The sequence below is a fragment of the Electrophorus electricus genome, chromosome 6 (genome assembly GCF_013358815.1).
Source record: "Electrophorus electricus isolate fEleEle1 chromosome 6, fEleEle1.pri, whole genome shotgun sequence".
Lineage (NCBI taxonomy): Eukaryota > Metazoa > Chordata > Actinopteri > Gymnotiformes > Gymnotidae > Electrophorus > Electrophorus electricus.
Window position 1 is genome coordinate 20,876,668 of NC_049540.1, and position 23,464 is coordinate 20,900,131.

At 42.6% G+C, this 23,464-nt stretch overlaps 2 protein-coding genes across 4 annotated transcripts; one reads left to right on the forward strand and one right to left on the reverse strand.

Annotated features, from left to right (window-relative positions):
• Positions 1 to 38: 38 nt before the first annotated feature.
• Positions 39 to 7,157, reverse strand: si:dkeyp-50d11.2 (calpain-1 catalytic subunit). The gene is made up of 22 exons (XM_027023151.2): positions 7,049 to 7,157; positions 6,325 to 6,585; positions 6,005 to 6,074; positions 5,649 to 5,767; positions 4,558 to 4,691; positions 4,265 to 4,433; positions 4,073 to 4,156; positions 3,915 to 4,000; positions 3,732 to 3,806; positions 3,452 to 3,612; positions 3,128 to 3,288; positions 2,765 to 2,776; positions 2,382 to 2,593; positions 2,137 to 2,176; positions 1,955 to 2,020; positions 1,800 to 1,857; positions 1,532 to 1,596; positions 1,335 to 1,403; positions 1,099 to 1,177; positions 885 to 1,001; positions 513 to 571; positions 39 to 412 (listed from the first exon to the last, which is right to left on the reverse strand). Exons 2-22 carry the CDS (start codon positions 6,574 to 6,576, stop codon positions 386 to 388), a joined length of 2,115 nt encoding a protein of 704 aa, XP_026878952.2. The 5' UTR covers positions 6,577 to 6,585; positions 7,049 to 7,157; the 3' UTR covers positions 39 to 385.
• A 1,741-nt stretch (positions 7,158 to 8,898) lies between these two features.
• On the forward strand, positions 8,899 to 23,150 carry pacs1a (phosphofurin acidic cluster sorting protein 1a). 3 transcript variants are annotated; one of them, XM_027023549.2, is made up of 24 exons: positions 8,899 to 9,371; positions 12,486 to 12,573; positions 12,668 to 12,757; positions 13,117 to 13,242; positions 13,710 to 13,854; positions 14,034 to 14,125; positions 14,276 to 14,359; positions 15,008 to 15,067; positions 15,346 to 15,506; positions 17,157 to 17,250; positions 17,498 to 17,581; positions 17,752 to 17,864; positions 17,976 to 18,108; positions 18,741 to 18,845; positions 19,174 to 19,280; positions 19,558 to 19,712; positions 19,810 to 19,920; positions 20,175 to 20,292; positions 20,515 to 20,557; positions 20,655 to 20,697; positions 20,811 to 20,955; positions 21,079 to 21,302; positions 21,576 to 21,695; positions 21,965 to 23,150. In XM_027023549.2, exons 1-24 carry the CDS (start codon positions 9,220 to 9,222, stop codon positions 22,081 to 22,083), a joined length of 2,712 nt encoding a protein of 903 aa, XP_026879350.2. In that variant the 5' UTR covers positions 8,899 to 9,219; the 3' UTR covers positions 22,084 to 23,150. The 3 variants fall into 3 exon arrangements, with proteins under 3 accessions (XP_026879350.2, XP_026879358.2, XP_026879366.2); XM_027023557.2 differs by having other exon boundaries at positions 17,501 to 17,581; XM_027023565.2 differs by having other exon boundaries at positions 15,011 to 15,067.
• The last annotated feature ends 314 nt before the right edge of the window (positions 23,151 to 23,464 follow it).

The following is a 23,464-nucleotide window of genomic DNA, read 5'->3' on the forward strand; positions in this document are numbered from 1 at the left end:
GCTTTTGCTATTTAAAGGAAAGGCAGGAATCATTAGTGGACATTCTGAATCAGACATCAGCTTACTTGTTTTATTAATTTAGGGGAATAGTTGCAATAACATGAATACAGGCATTTGCTAAAAATGCATAGGAGGCAAAAAATAATTTCAAGTCCAGTATTTTAGCCTTTATTGCTACATGCACCAGGCTTTAATATTACACATTGGATTAAAAGTCCCAAACCTATAAATAATAATGAAAGGCACTCTATACTGAATGTTCAATTGATAGCAGCCTGTCTTTGGTAAATATAGAACAGAAGGAGAGCGAGGGAACAGAAAAGGCACTTGGTATAGAAGAAAAGAACAAGGAAGGATTTCAGTGCAGCGAAGAAAAGACTTCCATCTAGATAAACATGGTAAGGGAGATCCACTAGAAGAAGCAGAAGGACAGAAAAGCAGTGACAACAGAGCTTCTTGTTGCTGCAAAACAACTATAATCAGTTTTATTACTAACGACTGGGGGAACAAACCTGACTGAAGCTGAAGGACACCACACCGTCTACATCCGTATCCATGGTTTTAAATGTTCCTGTCGAGAGAATGGAGAGACAACAAAAAGACTTTTACATTGCTCAATTTGAATCATCCAGCATATTTGACAAAATAAATTCATAACTGAATCTGAGTTGTACTTCTGGGACATGAATGGAGTCATTGCTGACCGCTAGGGTGCTTAACGTCAGTAAGCAATACTCTCCACTATCTTGCCAATCTGTCACCTCATCTTAAAAACTGGGACAATTAATAATTCAGTTTGTTGCTCCTGGTTGGTACTGGTCTCAGTTTTCATTTTACAGATTTACTTTGCAAATTGTTGCTCGAGATGTTCGGTGAACACTTACTGAACATGCACTCCAGACGGATCAAACAGGCCACGAAGTTATCAAAGTCCACATTCAGGTCTGATTTAGCATAACGGAGGATTATTAACTGGAACAGGTGATTAGTCATCTTGAAGCCTGACATGGAAGGTGAAAATAAGATACTGACCTCTGAAAATATCTCAAGTCAGTCATGACATCTGTCATGCAGTTCAATCTGATGAGGTATCAGTACCTGCAGATTCCAGTGCCAGCCGCATTTCATAGGAGCTCATGGTGCCAGACTTGTCCAAGTCAAATTTTCTAAACACAGTCTAAAAGGGATGTGGTAATGTTCATCATAGTATAAAGAGAATCAGAAATGCCACCATCAAAAAAGGCAATAAGTAAACTGTGAGAGTAAAGATGAATTTGAGTTTCCATACATTAATTAATTACAACCCCAAACAAGTATGAATAACAGTCACTAACAAGATATCGCTTAATCTTCTCCCAAAGCACATGAAAATCTAATAAACCCAGCCTTCCGGTGCCAGTTGTCTGCATAGGGTGTGTCAAGGTGGCACAGGATTAGGGTATTGGATTAGCACACAGGATTGACTCAAAGTGGGTGGTGTTTGAAGAAATAAGTATAAAAAGGCTACTTAAAATGTTAAAAAAAAGGATACATCCAATAGGTTGATCATGCTTCTGCAAACCTCCTTGCCAAAACCAGCAGTTTTTAGATCCTTGTCTGTGAAGGAAAAGGGGCCAGTGGTTTCTTTCAAATTAAAAAGGTTAACATCATGAGGATTTTCTTATTATACATTTATGTAAATGTATTTACATAATATATCTTAAAACTTAGTAAAGGTCATTGTGTGTGGTGTGTATAAGGGAAAATGCTATTGGGAAGCATTCCTGCATTCTGTGGGATGCTCGAGTTAAAGTACTCACGTTTGCTTATGACACGGTTCAAAATTGTTTGCAGCTTTGGTACATCGATCTCCATGTCCTGCAGGCCAGGAGAGGCAGAGAGTTGAAGACAGTAATACACCGATTAACTTCATGAGAAACTGAGGGACAGCATGACTTTACTTCCTCCTTCTCACCTTCCCAGCGAGTTTGGAGAAAAGGGCCTTGAAGCCTTCATCAATTTCACTCTCCTGTGGCACAGGCTGCAGTAGTGAAACAAAATAGTTAGAAACACACCTTTTAAGAAGAGCTACACCTCCTGGACCATTTGTGTGTGGAATTAGCATGGAAGCACCTCTGCAGTGTGTCTGGAACATACCTCCTCTGGTAGGTCAGCAGTCAGCTCTTCGTCTAGCTCCCTTCATTAGAAAGAGTGCAGATTTATTGGCCACCTTGTCGCTAAGCATTTTCCTCATTTAATCTGCAGTCAGTCTGACTTTCTTCCTTTTCCTAAAATTGATTCCCCTAATGCACTTCGTCCTGACCATTTGTATGTACTAAATCATTTGTCATAATGCCAGTATTTTTAAAAAACAAAGGCTTAAAGTGAGAGGAATCACTCACTGAGAGTCAGCGGCTTTCTCAGAGAAGACCCTCAGCACAAAGTCTCCCTCTTTCTGGGGCTCAAAGGTGGAAGGGATGATGATGTACTCTCCCGGGGGCAGGCAGAAGCGTGAGCTTACTTCCCGCAAGTTGATGAAGAGCTCGGAGCGAGCACTGGATGTGTGTGTGATGAAGAAGTCACGCTTCAAATGCACGCCCACCCTGCCCAGATACTTCAGAGAACACAAGGATCAGTATGAAGGAGGTGCTTCTTCTATTTATGTTACTGAACATGATAGCACAGTATAAACTCAAACTTGAACACACTATACAGTAAACACGGACCTGTCTGCAGGTATTAACAACAGCTCACAGATTACCCTAGATCAGACATTATCCCATACCTCTTCAGGAACCTGAAAATGAATTTAAAAAAGGGTATTAGGGAACAAACTTTTACAAGCATGTGATCAATTTCTCTTATCATCATTTTAATAACTGCTTAACAAAGGTTCAACCACAGCATTCTGCCACTAAAATAGTAATTGTCTGAATCTACAAATCAAACTGGATATGCACTGTCTCTCTCAACACAACCATTCATGAGATACGTCAGAAGTGTTAGAGCAAGAAAACATGAACTAAGCTGCTGTCCTCCAGAACCAGACATGGGCAGCCCTGTTAGACCCAGTGTCAGACCAAAGCCTTGATTAAGGCAATTCTCATTTGCCCCATAACACATTACAAAGGCCGAAAGAACCTTTTACCTCATAAACAGCAAATCCAATTGTTTCCATGTCTTTGCCTTCTTGGCGCAACTGTCGCCGATTCTTCTGCATCAGTGCCACCAGGAAACTGCAGCCATCCTGACCCTCAGTGTCCGGGTCTTTCAACACAAGTTTATACTGGGGGTTGATCCAGAATGTTGCTGCATGCATAGTGAAACACATGAAATCACCGTCTGAGATGATCACTGTAGTTTGTGTAACTTTTGGAATCTTGCTTAGAAAACAGAAGGACTAACTAAAACAAAGGACTAAAAAAAAAACCAAAAAAAAAAAAAAAGACACCTGAACAAATAACCCCAGTACCTGGGTAGTTCCTGCAGCCCCCAGCCGTACTGCCTCTCCTCCACTCTCCAGGGTAGAGGGCTGAATTCCATTTCTTCAACTCGCTGGTCTGCAGCGCATCTGCTGTCAGATTACAGATCTCCAGCCTGCTGAATTCCTTCATGAAATCACTGAATGACATCCTATATAATTGTGTGCATGTATTGGAGGGGGACAAAGGAAGAGAATCCAGCTCCATAATGATGGTGAGCTCCAAAAAAGAACACTGCATTCACACCACAGTGAAACCTTGATACTGCACCAGAACTCTCCGTCCTCCCAGCGATTATGCAGACGCGACCTTATGGAAGGGTCAATACCACTCCACTCCTTCGAGCTAAATGATGCAAAGCAGAATTATTGTTCCTACACAATGTCCCCATTATCTAAATCTTTCTCTTGGCATCCCCCCCCTTTAATCTGTTTATTTATCTCCCATCCTCACTTGTCACTCCAGGCTCCGGTCCACTCCACCTCTCCCCAGGGGTTCCGAATGCGAAGCAGCTTTGTCAGGTTTCCCCTATACTCCACCTAACCAACAAAGCCCTGGGTTACACTTGAGCAACTAGTAATCATTGGCTGTTTCAAGCTTCTTCTGCTTACCTCCTCAACTCCGGTAACAGAATAAGCATGGCCTTTCACCAACTTTTTGAAGGTGATTGCCTCCATGTCAAAGAAACTTGTAATCTAATGGTGAGGAAAATTTCTGATATAAAAAAAACCCAAACCCCAATGTATTTACAAATCATTGCTAATACAGTATATTGCAGAGCTTTTGAACTTGCATGCACTTACATCTATGGAACAGCCGATTAGAGATCCTCTTTCCACAGCTCTCCTGATGATGCTGAAGAAGTTAGGTGGAGCTTTCTTCAGCTCATACATTTCTGTAACCCCACCAGTGAAATCCTCAAACCCCTCAGAGGTGCAGCCTCCAGAAAGTGCCTCATAACAACCATTTAACCTGCCATGCACCAACACACACATTCACCAACTTAACACACACACACACACACACACACACACACACACAAGTTGCACTGGTCTAGCTGGTCTGATGTGTTGGAGTGGTTCTGGACTCTTCTTACTTGGCATATGCCTTTTCCACAAGGGCACTCCAGAACTCTGCCCCTTCAGCTGAGTGGACAAACAGGAGCTTTCCATCTCTCACCGGCAGCCGGTCATCTACCACCACATCCACCCAGTCCCCATACTGCCAAAACTGCAGAATAATAGAAGTATGGTTTAACAATGATTGCTACAAATAATGTGAATCAGACTAACTAAGCAAAGTTTCTAGGATATTCATAATACACACACCAAGTCACTCAGAGCAGCTTTGGAAAACACAAGTTTGTATCAGAGAATAAGTCTAGCCAGTTCACTGAGTTACCAGTCAGCAACAGGATGTTAAGTGATATAGATCTTAGTATCTCTTGCAGAGTCTGTGTCTGTTAAATGCCTTGAGTTTACTATTCTGGCAAATTTCCCAGTGCAAGTCTGCAGTATTACTGCACACTGTCTGGTATATTGCTGCAGGGTGTGTAGTCCTGGAGGATTTTAGGGTTTGCCTGTTAAAACTCTTCAGCTCAGACAGATACACCACTATTCATGTAACATAACTTCCCGAGGCCATAATGATCCAGTAGTGTTAGTCAAATCTAATCTGTTTGCCCTGCCTAAACACAGTACACCTCATAATGGCCATGGTAGTGGCTTTGCTTTAAATCTCTTTGTACAGGTCATGCTGTGAATGCTATCCAAAAGACTGAGCATAAATGGGCTTAAAGAGCTTGCAAAGTGGACAACTGAATGCTACTTGAATGTGGCAACAGGGATCTAGCGCTACCCTGACTGGGTGATTTGAGGCAGGCAGGGTATCTGTTCCCCTATAAATAATTTCTGTAAATATAGCTAGCACAGTAGAGGGAGAGTTTCATTGCAGTATATGTATCTGTACTGAGCTTGAGAAAAGGGAGGGAACTGATCAGAGCTTAGGTTTGAGATGTTTCACAAAATCATAATATTATGAAATATTACACACACACTAATATATATATATATATCTCCCCAGTAAAACTATCATTGGAGGGCCCAGAAAAGTTATATTAGGCCTTGTATTTAGCCTTACAGCTTGAAGACTTGTTTTGATATAGTGAGCTGTGGTGTGGTGTAGTACCTGGAAGTGAAAGATTCCAGCATATAGCTTGTGAAAGCTCTGGCCATGTGGCACCACGCGATGCAGCAAAGGCTCGTTCAGTGTAAGACACGCAATGGCAGCCAGCAGCCAACAGTCACCTGAGTCAAGAAGCAATATGCAGAAAGATGAAGCTGAAAAAGGATGAGTTTATCCTCCTTTCAACCTCTAGAACTCTAAAGGCTGTAATTATCACAATTTTGCTATCTATAGTCATTAGAAATGTAAATAATGTCTGCACGTTGAATTCCTTTTTTCTGTTTAACAAATACTCATATTTTTCAGCTAAACCTTCCTTATATTCCTCTTGGTTTGAAGCAGACGTAGCAGGGCTGTACCTAGAGCTCCTTGGCATATGTCTGTGCGAGTAGCTCCATCTACGATAAAGTGTGGGTCAGTACAGAACTCCTGGAGTGCACAGAGAAGACCTATGGGTCAGACAGGGCACAGACGTGACCAGAACATCTCTGCTGTTGACAGTTAGCAATAGGATCCTTGAGGTGTTTTTCATGTGACCATTAAGCAATGCCAGAAGGAATCAGCATAAATAATAAAAGTACACGTTAACACTGTGCAGCACACATCTGAATTCAGTGCGCAAGGTATGGCTCAAGAAGGTGGAAGGGTTGAGGCAAAGTGCGACCCTACAGACTCTCACCGTCGGTCTCTTCCAGCAGACTCCACTGGTTTTGGCAGCACCCGGAGCCAGATCCTTAAATCCTAACGAGGAGGGATGAGCAGGGAATGTCTCATCCTCAAATAAACAGCTGCTCTGCAGGCAGCTGTCACGCAGACACTCAAAGTCCTGACCTAGGAACTTCAGAGCCTTGTGGTTTTGACCAAGACCTTCACTGCGGTCCCATTCGCTCCTGAGTCGAGCAGCTACTCCTGAGGCACATATAGGCTCCATGCTCCAACACTTTAAATGCAAAGGCCAGCATTACAAACAACGAGAGATCACGTTTCCACTGTTCTACTACATACACTGATTTAAGATTTACGATAATAAACTTTGCTAAAATGCATAATCTAAACTTGTTCCTCTTAATCCGTACATCGGGGTGACCTCATCATGATCCAGGGCAGAATTATTTGGGATCATGCCATGTACAAGAAATAGTCCTAGTCAAAAAACAACTAATAAAATGATCTTTTACTTGGGCATGGAGGGGGCAGCGAGATTCTGAATACCCTTTTGAACCACTTAGCATTTATTCTAGATTCGACACAAGACTGCTGCCCAATACATTTTTACAGTATTAATTCATCAGGCATAAGCGAATTATTTACCCCAAGTGTGACGACGAATTATACGATATACCAAAATATAATTACATGTTTAAAAAGACTACGTTTAAGACCTGAAATCCTCCCTCTCTTACCAGTACTCCTCAGTGAAATAAAAGCGTAAAGATTTTTCCTTACAGTTTATCTTAATCTCGACGTGGCTACAGCTGTCCCACGACACCGCGTGCTGTGTCGAAATAAGCCTGCGCGAGCTCTCAGATTCGCCGTCTCATAGGTCGGGCGACTCACACGAATATTGCGACAATATTTTCTCTTAAAACAAAAACAAACAAACAAACATTTTATATAATTTGATTTAAAATATTTCGTAAATATAAAAAAGCAAGTGTTATACGTAAATAATTACAACTTTACACAAATGTTGATTCATTTTCCGGCATGTTTGCTTATTTTAAGTAAACAACAGTTTATGACAAAAATGGTGGACTCGTAGACCTGTTCTAAAATGTTTGGTGTTTTTTTTTAATTTTATTTCAGACAGGTAATTCAAGTGCTGTGACCGCGGCTGCCTCTCTGGTTAGCTCATGCACTTCTCACCAAGAGCAGCCAATCTTCACAGCAATAAAATCTTTTATCTTATGTCTCCATTCAACGGCTAAGATAGGTTATGTAAATAACAGAAACCCACCTGCAAAAATAACACGTGTAGGGAAAAGGTAGGAGGGTTTTCCTTCCAACTAATTACGTTCTCTGTTTTGAATCATCAAAATCAAATTACTGGTTCTAGTTTTAAGAAATAACACACTCACGTTTAGCCATTATCAGATATGATCTGGATAGCAGTTGTTTTTTAGATTTCGCCCACCAGGGAGCAGCAGTAGGTCGCAGCTGTAGGCTTATGACCGTCACCTGACTGCATATGACCTAAATCTCACAGATCTATCAGTAGAAACAGGAAGCTACAGCTACGTGGACGTATGTAATTTAGTCCTCTTGTACCCTTATTCTGTTTGTTTCCATAAATGTTCTCTGACACCGCACACCTGAATGGTCACATGATTACCTGGACTGGTGTGTTTATGTTTGACCTTTGGTGACAAATATCTTTGCACCGCTGTCATGTGGGTAAAAAAGTGGGACTGGAACAAACAGCACATACGTAAGTCACTTTTCACCCTAGGCGCAGCTTGCTTCCCCCAAAGCCCTAACATTTCTCATCTGTCATTTAATGGGTGTACATCCATATGGTGCAACTGTACAGCAGAGGACAAGATGTTTCCCATGTCAAGATAATGCCCTGCAGTTCATGTGCTGTATAACACCCTGTACTAAAAATACCCAGGCAAGTTTCAACAGAAGGAACAGCTTTGTACTTATGCTGTCAAGGTTAGGTTTGTATGCTAGGAGTAGTATTCTTCCCTGTGAACCAGTTGTCTGAGGGCTCTATTTGACTTAGGTTTCCCCCACAGGAGTGACCCTTTAATTCTAACCTCAGGCTAGCTGAAGTTTCTTTTACAGTGTTTAGAGAGAAATGGGGATTTTAATGTGGGTCAGAGATCCTACTTAAGTGTAAAGGGGAACCTTCTACACTGAGCTGTATTCCCCAAAGAGGAGAGTGTTTCAGCACATGCTGTCATTTCCTCCTCTTTCCTCTCATTCCAGCCTGTGAACAAGCGATAAACGACTATAGAGTGGCTGGAAACAGAATGTAGATTCAGTAACACCACAACTGTAAGGCACAGGATTGGTGTTTGTGTGTGAGAGTGAGAGAGAGTCCACACAAGTTATGGTCATTTAAAAAATTATTTTGGACTTTACAATTCATACAAAAATCGCCATAAACTATATGCAATAAGTATGAGGCGTCTCATTATCGGTACTATGATAATTAAACCTAACGTGTTTGCGTAACTGTTCCTAGAACAATCGTGATTGAAATGCAGGGTAAACTCAAAGACGCACGCGCGCGCGTCCGCGCTTCTGCTTCTTCGAGCGCACAGGGAATGTTCAAGGCGTCCGTGCTCTGCTGTGGCATTCATAGTCAGATTTTCCTTTCCTAGTGATAAAACGCTTATCTTGTCAAAGGCCGGGGTCTGTAAACTGAAATGTAACGTACGTCTTATTCGAGTCGGTTAAACAGACTAGTATACACTTAAATATGCAATGAGAGGTGTATAAGAGGCGGTAGTACAGGCAGCAGAGACGCCTCTCACGACACACACAACTATTTATTATCAAAATGCGGAGAACCGAGAGCACAGCTTGACCACGTACTTATACTTGTGCTTTTCAACACAACGCTAACATGTCGGAGCGAGGAGGACTTCAGCGAACGGGAGTTCCGTCTCCTCTCCTGCAACCTTTCAAGTCGGTCACGATTTCTTCGAGTCGCCCGGTTCAAATGAACCTGTTTGCGACGTGGGAAATCGATCGCTCCTCTCCAAGTTGTGTGCCGAGGTATGAGCGCAAGCCCCGTGTTTGGTCACCGTGGACAAACCTGCGTTTTGTAGACTCGCAGATTTGAATGATGCTGCGTTGAAACACTTAGCCCAGTATTATCAAGCTGTACGGAACGCTGTCGGTTATTCGAAACTTCACCCAAGAAACTGAAACGGAACGGGGCACATTTCTCGATCATTGCGATATGGTTAAGAAAAAGCCTATAGGCTAAGTTTAATGTAGCTTATTCAGTGTTTAGGCATCGCAAGATCTCCAGCTCGTACTTGTGACATTTTGACTGGATATTGTATTTTTGTCGGTTGGCTGCCTGTGACAAAATTCTAGTCATGAGCTCAGTCTGACAGGTTATCAGGCATGTTCATCGTTATCTAAAAGCTGTTTTTTCCCTGCACAATGTGCAGTTGTTTTTGAGGATTCATAACTCTCTCTTACTATTTTGATTACAGGTCGCTTTTCTTCAAATGTACAACCGCGCACCACACTAGTGCCTTTTTTTTTTAATTAAAAAACCCCCAAAACAAACAAACAAAAAACCTTATTTTGCACAGTGAACTTGCGAAAGTATAGATCTGAAGTGTTTACATCCCACTCTGCAGATAAATAAGAAGTTTGGATAACTCAATACCGACATTAATATTTTTTCTTTGATTTTTGACATGGACAGTTGGAGATACCGATTGGAACAGGTTGATATAGAGTGCTTGAGAAGTTCAAACACTGAAGGGGTGTTTGGTCTGTGGAATGAGAGACGGAGCAGAAAGCTGCTTTGACCCTTGTTTTCTAACATGACGTCTTCAGAGTTGCTTTTTTAGAAGTCTGCCAGCATTCAATTTAGATTGTTCTGTTGCATACTAGTAGCATATTTAATTATCAGATTTCTCATCCATTTTAAAATGGGGTTGTGTTTCAGCACCAATGAATCATCTAAAATAATGTGATCGCATGTGTTCTAGCCCATTATGTCAAAGATTTCCAGGGTCAGGAAAAAGTTGAGTGTAATGCCTGTGTTTTTGGAAGGATGACATTTCCTTTCCTAACCTCATTACTGTTCTGAAGCCTACTCTACCAGGCCTCCTGGCTCTAGAGTTACACTCTAATGGTGAGGGACAGTCTTGTAAGTGAATTAGATACGTAATCCAGGAGAGGTAGCTGTGTGTGCCTCACATTGAGGCCTGGCTGAATCCTCTCCATCAGTGGCAAAAGATTAGATTAGGATTTGTCCTTAGTATTGGGAGATTTACCTAAGAGGGGAAATGGCGGTGTACATTAAACTTTGTGAAATCCCTTATTTGTGTAATATAATCGCATGCATTTCTTATTTAAATGATCTATGTGATCTATGTTGATGTCAGTGATAGATGGGCACCTTGTCTAGGCTTGGGTCCACTCTACTTTGAGCCCTGTTTTGCTGGGAATATACTCCAGCTCCCTGCAGCCCTGAACTGGATTAAGTGGTTTAGAAGATGCATGAGTTATTAAATGTTCTAAATTGATTCTTGTCCATTATTGCTGCTTTACATTTACTTACAGTTTCTTGGAAAGCTTTACATTTACTTACAGTTTCTTGGAAAGCTTTACATTTCTGCAGTCATCACCGTCACTCATGGCATTAAAAATGCACCCACAGTCCTTTCCCCAAGCCTTAATAAAAATCTGTAATCCTTTTAAGGCTGTAGGGATACTCTGGTCCAGAGGCAACATACTGATTTATGACCCAAAGACACAGTAAATTAATTTCTTGACATCAAGAAAAGCTCTCTAAACACTGTTTGCAGTTTGCACTAAATATAAACAAAGTGCAAATTACGTTGCAGTTTTCTTAGATATCTATGGTAAACCTTGATATAAAGTTCATACTGTGCTATACAAAAGGTTAAAACTGTTTCTTGGTATTTTGCTGCTTAAAATGTCAATTGTATTTTATGGAATACGGGTACAAAATGTCAAGCCCGCAGAGTAAATCCGAAAGGCCATGGAAATACAGCATATTTATTTAGCTGCCATAGCAACATATTCTCAGAGCAACTTCTGCATCAAGTGCCTCTATCTCTCCTTGTCTCTTTCCCTATCCCACTCTCTCCCTCTCCCTGTCTGTTTCCCTATCCCACTCTCTCCCTCTCCCTCTCCTTGTCTCTTTCCCTATCCTATTCTCTCTCTCTCTCTCCCTCTCCCTCTCCTTGTCGGTTTCCCTATCCCTCTCTCTCCCTCTCCCTCTCCTTGTCGGTTTCCCTATCCCACTCTCTCCCTCTCCCTCTCCTTGTCGGTTTCCCTATCCTTCTCTCTCTCTCTCTCTCTCTCTCTCTCTCTCTCTCTCTCTCTCTCTCTCTCTCTCTCTCTCTCTCTCTCTCTCTCCTTGTCTCTTTCCCTATCCCACTCTCTCCCTCTCCTTGTCTGTTTCCCTATCCTTCTCTCTCTCTCTCTCTCTCTCTCTCTCTCTCTCTCTCTCTCTCTCTCTCTCTCTCTCTCTCTCTCTCTCTCTCTCTCTCTCTCTCTCTCTCTCTCCTTGTCTCTTTCCCTATCCCACTCTCTCCCTCTCCCTCTCCTTGTCTGTTTCCCTATCCTTCTCTCTCTCTCTCTCTCTCTCTCTCTCCTTGTCTCTTTCCCTATCCCACTCTCTCCCTCTCCTTCTCCTTGTCTGTTTCCCTATCCTTCTCTCTCTCTCTCTCTCTCTCTCTCCTTGTCTCTTTCCCTATCCCACTCTCTCCCTCTCCCTCTCCTTGTCTGTTTCCCTATCCTTCTCTCTCTCTCTCTCTCTCTCTCTCTCTCCTTGTCTCTTTCCCTATCCCACTCTCTCCCTCTCCTTCTCCTTGTCTGTTTCCCTATCCTTCTCTCTCTCTCTCTCTCTCTCTCTCTCTCTCCTTGTCTCTTTCCCTATCCCACTCTCTCCCTCTCCCTCTCCTTGTCTGTTTCCCTATCCTTCTCTCTCTCTCTCTCTCTCTCTCTCTCTCTCTCTCTCTCTCTCTCCTTGTCTCTTTCCCTATCCCACTCTCTCCCTCTCCCTCTCCTTGTCTGTTTCCCTATCCTTCTCTCTCTCTCTCTCTCCTTGTCTCTTTCCCTATCCCACTCTCTCCCTCCCCCTCTCCTCGTCCCTTCTGCTCTCTCTCTCCTCAGACTTCTCAGTCTAACTCTTAAGAAACTAGTGGTGTTGAAGGAGCTTGACCGAGACCTGACTTCAGTGGTTATTGCTGTCAAGCTTCAGGTAAACCTCAGAAACTTCCTTTCTATTTTTCTTCCAGCTGTACCCCATCTCTAAATCTTAAGACTCTACTGTTATTGAATGTGTGACCTCCCAGGGTTCAAAGCGTATTCTACGTTCAAATGAAATCCTGCTGCCGTGTCCTGGACTTTCAGAGACAGATCTACAGCTCACTTTCTCTCTACAGGTTTGTCATGGTCTGTGTGTGGTAACTGTTTCTTTTGTAGTTAAGAACTGACCTTGACCTTCATTTTAAGGGCTGTGAATCCTGCCTTCAGATTAGGGTGGTAACACCCATTGTATAATGCATTGTTTATCATTAAATTCTTTTCAGACTGAGTAGTTTCACAATTCTAAGTATACTTTTAATAAATTTCAATATTGTAACAAACCCAAATATTGTTCTAACTATATTCAGGCTAGAATACATTGCGCTAATTGTATCTAGGCTACAGTAGTCTCTCCTACTCTAAAAGTTTTCTCATTTTATATATGCATTAGATGATTGGACCGTTTATCATCTGCTTTTTCTCTTTATTCCAAAAGTATCCCCATTTTTTGAAAAGGGATGCCAACAGGCTGCAGGTTATGCTCCAGCGCAGGAAGAGGTACAAGAACCGCATGATCCTGGGCTACAAGACATTAGCACTGGGCCTGATTAACATGGCAGAGGTTAGAGGCCTCATCCCAGCACATTATTAAACTGGAGCCAAACTAGAACACCTACAGGACAGTTGGAAGTCTACTGAAATACTAAATCAAATACACTGCTATTTATTTACTACTCTGTTGTTTTAAATCTATTTGTGTGTGTGTGTGTGTGTGTGTGTGTGTGTGTGTGTGTGTGTGTGTGTGTGTGTGTGTGTGTGTATGTATGTATGTATGTATGTATGTATGTATGTATGTATGTATGTATGTATGTATGTATGTATGTATATATATATATATATATATATATATATATATATAAAATACATAATATAATAAAATACATAGAGAGAGCGCTGTGGTAATGTAGCTTTGCAAACTACAGTGTAAAACTAGAAAAACTAGATTCCAATATTTACACACAAACCTAGTACTTACCCTCATTTATATTCAGTTTTGCTTGAACCTTTGGGTTTTTTCTCTTGCAAAAGGTGATGCAGCACCCTACTGAAGGTGCTCAGGTGCTGGGCCTGCACACGACAGTGAAGGATATGGCAGTGCCTGTAGCTGAGATCAGGGTCTTCTCTCTGTCCAGTCAGCCTATAGATCCAGAAGGACCGAAGGCCAAGGTGTTCGGTGAGGGATCAGGGCTTTCACAGAGCAGTCAATATAAATGAAAGTGTTTCAAGAGTCATGGGACTAGAGCCCCTAGCAGATGGGTTCTGGCCTATATTGTCGTGTGCCAGTTTGTCTTCTGTCCTCTCAGGCTTTGGTGTGTCATGCTTCTTTTCTCACCCTCTACTCACTCCGTATAGATCGCTCACCTGATATCGATAACTATTCTGAGGAAGAGGAGGAGAGCTACTCCTCTGAGCAAGATGGCAGTGATGACCCACTCCATGGACAGGTTAGACTGGAATGAAGCGCAAGTTGAAAATGAAAAAGTGTGAAAAGAAGGCCATTGAAGGCAAAAGACATCAGTGTCAGGTTTGTAGGAATAAAATGGTGGACCCTGAAGGAAGAAAACCTCGAACTCTGTTTAACTTTCTTTTGCCAGTACCTTTATGATGATGAGGATGAATTAAGGAAGAAGAAGCCTCGTCGTAAACTCACCTCCGCAGCCTCTATTACCAGAGCTAACGTAAGTTACTAGAGCAGGCTGCTGCGTCCAGCTAAAGCCTGGATAATGTAGGACTGTCTTGCCTTTCCCTGATCCTAACAAAGACAAAGAACTACATAGCTGGAGGGCCATCAGCAAAACACAATCACTCAAACCAACACTCATCTGTCATGGCTTGTGAAGAATGCCCAGAAGACAAGTCCAGTAGGTACCCTCCTACCGAAACATTCTGTTGCTCCATGTTGATTTTAATTCAAGGGAGCAGGCTTTTGTGTGTGTGTGTGTGTGTAGTACCCTGAGGTCACTGGCAACCTTTGGACAGAGCAGCTTCGGTAATGGCTTGAATCCTTTGGAACATAATGAAGCATAAGCTTGCCAATATGTGGTGAACATGCGGGGGTGTGAGGCTGGGATCTTCCTTCAGACACTTGTATCAGCTTGCTGTCTGGTTTAGCTGCATGGCGCGTCTGCTAGCTGGTGGCATGGTAGCTCCCGTGCCAGTGTGCGAAGCATTCTGCCTGTTACGACCCCCGCCTCCGCTGCTCGCTGCTATTTTTGCTGCGTGCTATTGTACAGCCTCATACGACACTAATTCATGTGCATTTACTATTGTTGGTTCTGACTTCCCACTTCTCTGTCTGAAGTGAAACGGCTGTTTTTTACATTCAGCAGCCCAACATCAAGCAGAAATTTGTGGCACTACTGAAAAGGTTCAAGGTTTCAGATGAGGTAAACCCACATGCATCTCATGCTAAGTTTCTCTCTCTGTCTTTGATTCTCTTTTTATCCTTCATTCATCCTGATGTGTAGCTATTTTCTGTCTCCATTATAACAGTCTGACCTCAGTGAAGGGACGTTTATCACTAGAAATCTGTCTAATTTTTTCCTGACTCAGTAGAATTAATTCTCATTTCTATCTGATATGCACCATCCCTTTCCCACTCAAGACTTTCTTCGTTTGTGCTGTTTCTATGGAAATGTTTGATTGCCGTGTAATGTGCTTGTAGGTGGGCTTTGGCTTGGAGCATGTGTCTCAGGAGCAGATAAGGGATGTGGAGGAAGACCTGGATGAGCTGTATGACAGTCTGGAAATGTACAATCCTAGTGACAGTGGACCAGACATGGAGGAGACTGACAGCATTCTCAGCACGCCCAAACCCAAACTCCCGTATAGCATACATTCTCTCGTACACAGTGACATTTACATTCAAGTGGACTCTCCATGATGATAAGTGATAAGTGTAGTGTAATTGTAGTGTGATTGAGATCCAGATTCTCTACTGATAAAGTATACTGTATATAATAGTATAGAATAGTTTATCTAAATTAAAGATTGTATGAATGAACTTTTAAAAAAAATGCATCAATTGAAAAAGATATATAAGCAACATAAAATGCATGGTACAGCTGTATGCGAAAGTTTGGGTTCCTTGTGACAAATGACACATTAGCGACAGCGTCTGTAGCTAATCAAACATAAAACACATTTTTGGCAAATCCAGTTACTCTGTCGTTCATAACAAAAAATTAAAAATCTAAATCATCAGTGTAGCTTGTACAAAAGCTTGGGCACCCTAAGCATTGCAATAACTCAGATCATTTTTGACAAGGTCTCAGACCTTGATTAGCAAATCAAACTTGAGGCATGTCACCAAATGTAATTAGGAGCTGTCAGACGAATAAAATATACAAGCTTTGTAATTTCTGTGACTCTTCAAACTTTGTGCTAACACTCAGCTGTGGGATCCTCTAAGCAACCATCAAAAGAGCTGGAAATGAAGGTAACCAATGCCTCCAAAACTGGGTGAAGACTATAAGAAGACAGCCAATAATTTTCAGCTCCTGCAGTGGTTTCTGCAGTGCAGAATGTTATTAAGAAAGGGCAGGTCAGGGGAGCTGTGGAAGTCAAGACGAGATCTGGGAGACCAAAAACGCTGTCAGAGAAAACTGCGTGAATGCTGGTAAGATTGAAAACTTAACCCCGCCATAGGCCTGCCAAGATCCTCCAGGACGGTTTAGCTGAGTCAGGCCTGGGGTTGCAGCATTGCTTGCACAAACATTGTTTATGCAAGAGTCACAAGAAGGAAACCTGTGACCTCGTCACAAAGAATTTGAAGTATGCTGCAGAACGTCTAGACAAGCCAGAAGCGTGCTGTGGACTGATGAAATCAAAATTGAACTCTTAGGCCACAATCAGAAGAGAAGGAACCACATTTCATGAAAAGAATATTTTTGCCAACTGTGGAGCACAAGCAGAGGGACGGATGTGTTCCACAAAATACCAGCAAATGTCAAACCACCTGTTAAAAGGCTGCCGACCTAAACAACACAGAACATTTGTGGATAGACCTTTAACAAGCTGTGCATGCAAGATGACCTAAGAATATTTCAGAACTAGGCTTTCTGCAAAGACCAGTGGGGGAAAGTTCCAAATACAAGCACTACTAACTGTCTAAAAGGGTGTGTTACTAAGCGACACTGTAAGGTGTCCAAACTTTTACCCAAGCCACATGAACAATTTTTATTTTTAATTCTTTTTATATTATGGAAGTACATTAGGATTTCCCCCAAATTTTGTTTTTGTTTTGTATTTCAGTAGCTACAGAGGCTGTTTTTACTACTTTTCAATACAAAAAAATGACACGTGTCACTTATCCAAGGGTGCCCATGCCACTTTATATAACTACTTGACATTGTGTTCAACCTAGTGGACGACCAGGTTAAAGATAACAATCCACACAGATGACACAGGAATGACTGTTTCCTCTGATTATGCATAGCCTGCTTTGTGTGTGTGTCTTTGTCTGTGTGTGTGCAGGCCATTCTTCGAAGGCATATCTCAATCTAACTCCCAGACAGAGTTTGGCACTCTATACAGCAGATGGAACCTGGGCAGACACACACTGAGTCCAGTTGAGTCTCACATTTACAAATGATGCCAGCGAGCCTTACCTGCATCTCAGATCTTGTCTCTTGTGTCAGGATCAACAAGCTGAATAAGCTGAAGGTTAACGGAAAGGTCTGAAGCACGTGCACGCTACTGCTGCGTCAGCGTGCGCACGCTACTGCTGCATTGATTCGCCTCCCTTGCAGTCTCATCTCTCCAAGTAAAACACTCTAATTGGATTTCCCCCCCCCCCCTCTCTCTCTCTCCTGAAGCAGGGAGAACAGTCTGCATCCAGTAAAATCCAGCGCTCCAGCAGTGCATACCTGGACGACGCCTTCTCAGAGACGGACACGCCTGTGAGATCAGCAGCATCTTCCCATCTCTCCTTTCCCTCACACTGTCCCTTTTGTGTTCTTCATCTCCTCCTTCAACTCCTACTCTGCCTCTTTTATTTGCTCTGTGGATTTGGGGTGCAGCTGGTAGGTAGTGTGTAGTTTGGTGTAGTAATTTATAGTTGGTGTTGCAGGAGTTGAATGAAGTGGAAGTCGTGAGTGAAGGAACCCCCAGTATCACCGTGTCGGTCGTAGAGAGACCGCGGACCCCACAGCGTAGTAGCAGCCAGAACATGTCCTCTCCAAGGTTGATGCTGTACACGTGAACACACACCCAAATGGAACCATGCAAGACTCTGCTTCAAGCGAACCCCTCTGCTCCAGCTGACCACATGATGTCCCTGTGACTCCCTCTCAGGCTGGATGGTGGGCACACTCCTAAACACAAGCGAGGAACTCCCGTGAAAGAGAGGCAGCTGTCCAAGCCCCTGAGCGAGCGCACCAACAGCTCGGACAGCGAACGCTCTCCAGAGTTCAGCTTCACTCCACAGGTATGCACCCTCCCCTGGGTGACCTTGCCCCCCCCCCCCCCCCAACCCAACCCAACCCCCGGGGCACCCTGTTGAACCAGCAAATGCTCTGGCTAAAGCTCCGCAGAATGGGCTGAGCCCAGGAGGGTCTGAGGCGTGAATAAGCATGATTCATACAGGCCATGGATTAGAGCGCTGGAGGCTCCGGGTGGGTGTGCTAGAAGCGGAGATGGAGAATGGAGGAGAGTGGGTGCTAATTTTGCTTATGTAACAGCACACTGGCTCTGCAGTGAGTCAGTATCTGGCCAATGTTGCAACTGTTATTGCACAGAAGCGTCAAAATGTCTCTCTAACATACGGCAGCCATCGGGGTGAAGTGCCACGTTTTTAATCCCTCCTGCAGTGTCGTACCCAACGTGTTTCACGGGTTGCCAATAAAAGATACGTAAATAGCTATGTTGTTGGGTCATTCAGTCCTGTAAAGTGCACTTGCATTTGTAAGCCATACAGCTGGTTTTATAATGAAGCAAGTTTGGTGTCTAGCTGATGAACCAGTATCTGGGTCATCACTTGTGCACTAGGCTGTCGGTGTTAAGTGTACACTGAGTGACACTCTGTGTTTCTTCTGCCTGTTGGTTTGTGAATGTATGCAGATGCCAAGGAAGATAGTGTATGACCAGCTGAACCAGATCCTGGTGTCAGACACCACGCTACCTGACAGTCTCGTCCTTGTTAATGGCCGTGACTGGCAAGGACAGGTAGTCACAGAACCTTCTCTCTTCCTTCCTCTGAGTCCTGCTCACCAACTAGCACTCTTTTGTTCTACTGGCAAACACACATTTCAAAGCAGTGTGCTTGCTAAGTAATCTTGACACCAAGATGTATTTAGACAAATAAATAAAGGTTAGTATTTTTCTGTATTTGCCAGATATATAGGAGCTTATCGAAACACACCGAATCCAGTTAGGTTACAAAAACACACAAATGGAAAACAAATCTGTTTGGGCAGTACAGGCTGGTCTCTGAAGGTATCTATATTAGACATTTTATTCCCATAGAGAAATGTGTGTGCGTTTGTGTGTTTAGTATGTGGCTGAGCTCCTGAAGGCACAGAAGCTGTCAGTGGTGTGTACCTGCTCAGGATCAGAGATCCAGGCTGTGCTCTCTGGCCTGCTCACTCGCATTCAGAAATTGTAAGTATCACAGCCATAGAGGATGTGTTAGAACAGGACCGGAGCAGAAACTGCGCAATACATAAAATGAAGAGTGACTTGGATCTTTAAGAATGTTTATCTTATAGCAATAATTACTGTAACACCTTAAAATTCTTTGCATATTTCCACATTTTAAGATGCCGTTTGTTGAAAGTATTATTTCACACCTCTGTATAACACCTCTGTAATTTCATGTTTATGTTCTAGTCCTCTCTGTACCTTCACGCTTTTCCCTCCATGCTCCTGATCTCCGCAGCTGCAACTGTAACTCCATCATGCCCAAACCAGTGAAGGTTGTGGTTGTCGGGGGGCAGAGTTATCTGGGAGCCATTTTGCGCTTCTTTGTCTCTCAGCTGGCCAACAAGATGTCTGACTGGCTGAGCCATATCCGATTTCTAGTGGTACCACTAGGTAAGTAGGTTCTCAGCATCAAGATAATATTTTGACTTGCTTTGGAACATGCGTTCCCTGCCTGTGTAAAATACACTGATCGTGTGTGTGCGTGCAGGTTCTCATCCCGTGGCTAAGTATCTGGGTTCCCTTGACAACCGATACAACTCAGCTTTCCTGGACAGTGCATGGCAGGAATTCTTCAGTGGGCCAGAGTCCTCTCAGCCATGTACGTACCTGCTGCTGCTGCCCTAGGGTTGTGCGAGGCTTGCTTTCCTTAATTTGGGTTTTGGCTCTTGTTTTTTTTTGTTTTTTTTAAAGGGTTTATTTCATTTTGACTTGGGAAATTCGGTTTCTTTACTTGTACCTGGAACCAAAAAAACCCAAGCGTCACAATGGAATATATCTCCTATATGCTGGAAATTTTGTTGTTGGACCCCATCTTCCCACAGTCTATCCACATAACAGGTTTTATGTGTCCAGGCTCATTGAGTACAGAGGGGGTGGATGTGGCAGGCCGCATCTGTCAGTACATCAGCGGTGCATCGGTCACTCACCAGCTGCCTATAGCTGAGGCCATGCTCACCTGCAAGAACAAGACGTGAGTAGAGCTGCAGAGCAGAGCTGACTCAGGAAAAGGTTCTAGAGCAGCAGAGCTGACTCAGTAGGCAGTTCTAGAGCAGCGGTCACCAAAACAGCCACTTTCCAGAGCTTAGCTCCGACCCAGCTCTCATACCCAGATCTACCCAGGTTGGTGACCACTGTTCTAGAGCCTTATAGAACAGTCTTATTAGACCCTTAAGAGATTTCATTGTTTTTCCAGGCAAGATGACGATTCCTGCCAAATGTTTGTCCCGTTTGTGGGTGTAAGTAAATCTTCAGTAGCTGCCCAGAAAGTTATAATCTGATCCCTATTGATATTGCCAAACATTGATCTAAATCTTTTTATTTTATGTTAAATAGGTGGTTAAAGTTGGTTTGATTGAGCCTGGACCTGGAACTACAGGTATAAATGCCTTTTAGTGATGTGTGGCCACAACTGTCTGACTGTTTTCCTTTAAAGCTACAATTAAAACAAGTGAGTTAAAATCTTGAACTTGTAATTCTTCTTTCCTTTAGCTGGAGAATGTGAAGAAGGAGTTTCCTTAAGTCTGGTAGTTCCATCCACATCTCCCCCTGCTCACTCATTGTCTGCTGCGATGATGAAAGATTCAATCACCCCACCCCCTTCACCATCGCTCAGTAGCGGTTTGACTGTTCTTGGGTATGTGCACTCCTAAATCCTCAGTTTAGTAGCAGCATTCATTTCGCTGTTCTGAAAGTTCTCACTGTGAGCTCACACAAATGCTGAGACTTGTTTGCAAGTATTTTTGTTCCTTGTGACCAGGAGTCCCATCCTGTCTCATGGCGTGGATGCCATAGGCCTGCAGGTGGATTACTGGGTGGCTGAAAAGCGTAAAGACGGCGAGAGGCGGGACACTAAGAGCACCCTGAAGAGTGCTTTCAGGTCGCTGCAGGTCAGCCGGCTGCCCAGCACAGCCTCCGCGGAGCTCCATTCCAACTCCTGCACCATGTCTATGACTGTGGTCACCAAGGAGAAGAACAAAAAAGGTGATTGGTTCCCAGCCTACATAAGCAACAGAATTGACTGCACTGTAATGACCTTCTAGGGCTTATAATGCACATGAGTGACATCATGTGGAGGACTGGATTTGCGTTTACTAGGGATTTTTAGACTGTAGATTAATGCTCTATTGACTCGTTTTCTATTTACTGTGACCTATCCTTGCTGTCTTTCATTAGATTACAAAACAGTGCTTGTCTCAGCCAGCTCGTTAATACCGATAAAGACTGCAGTCGACCGTTCCATTTGTCTGTCTCCAGTCCCTACTATCTTTCTGGGGAAGAAACCAAAGGAGAGAGACACTGAGTCAAGGAGCCAGGTGATCGAGGGCATAACCCGACTCATCTGTTCTGCTAAGCAACATCAGACAAGCCTGCGAGGTAGACAACCCACCCTATGCATTCTAGCACAATCGGTGAATAATGGGGGAAAAACTGAAGTAACGCTACAAATAAGCCTTTAAAAAAACCAAGCACCTGTATTTTTATGACACCATTTCAGATGTTTACATCTAGATTCTCTAGCTTGATGCTTGTATTAATATTTGATATAAATATAGCAAATAAAGATTTTGAAGGATAGAAATACCAGTACAAATGTCTGATGTTATCTAGCTTGTTTTCCTTGCTTTTTTTGGCCTGTATTTCAGTATCTGTGGATGGAATGGAGTGGAACGATGTGAAGTTTTTCCAGTTGGCATCTCAGTGGCCTACACATGTGAAGTACCTTCCAGTGGGTTTGTTTGGCTACAGTAAAATGACGCCCTAGTGGCCGCTCACCTGAAGCAACCAACCAGCTGGGGCTGATTTTTTTTTTTTTTTTTAACTCTGCTACTTCAAAAATATGGAGGAACAGTTGTTTAGTTCCTCTGGAGTATTAAAAGAAAAAGCTGTGCTGTTGCCCGATTGTGTTATTGGTCTTCTGAGGCAAGAGGCATCTCTGTGCGTGGTTATTTTCTGCTGTGCAGTTAATAATGCAATAAGATCTAAACACTGTATTGTGATTGTAGGAGTATTCAGCTGCCTACTGTTTAAGATTGATAAGAATGTAATGTTCCTTCACATGTTCTTAAGGTCAGTGACTGTGAACTGTAATTGTGGTTATTTTATAGTATAATCTATATAACATATGAGTCTAATTTTGCAGGATTAGGAAAGTTTTGTTATTCCAAAATAGTGTAATATTGAAAATATTCCAGATATACTCTCTCTCATGTATCTATTGAATATTTTTTGGGTTCACTATATGGTGTGCTGGTGGTGCGCGTGTTTGTGTGTGTGTGTGTGTGTGTGTGTGTGTGTGTGTGTGTGTGTGAGCACAAGTGAAATCGAGATGCTGTACCTGTGCAAAGTTCATTTATCTTCTCATCCGGAAGGCCCTGGCGACTCTTGACACCTTGACAGTTCTTCCATGCTGATGTGATCTTAATACTGATGTTCTTTGTGGAAGAAAACTCATTATTAGCATTTCTTAAGTATGTAGGTGAAAAATGTCATTGGTCTCTACCTCCTCTTCACAAAGTGAGATGTTCCAAGATGGCCTGGAAAAACCATCATTATAATATACCTTTTTTGATTGCCTTTGACATTTAATTGTTGTATGCAAATAAGTATTTTGCATGCTGTAAAGTCTTCTGCTATCACATTTAAAGATATGTATTCATAAGTCAAACATTTTTATTAATTTGTCACATTTAGACAAGTTATGTGCACTACAGATAACAAATGCATCCTAACTGGACTGTCAATGTTCCACATCTGAGACATAAATGAATAACCATAACCGATTTCATGCATGCTTCCATAATTTCAAAAATAAACCTTTTGAGAAAATGACCCCATTTTCTATCTCCACATATTGGTGAAGTGTGTGTATACAGTCTATGTGAAGTATTACCATGTACCAAGATCCTGAAATGTATGACTTTGTATCTGACAAATTTAGATTAAAATATATGTGAGGATACATAATTATATATAACACCAGACTAATAAAGTCTCCAAAGACTGGCCAAAAGGAGGCTAAATAAATGAATGTTCTCAGTTGTCAGGCAATTCTGATTTGTGGGCGTGTACAGAGAAAGAGACAGGAGAGAAAGACAAGGAACTGTTGCCAGTCAATAACTCAATTCTATTTGCCCAGTGTTTCC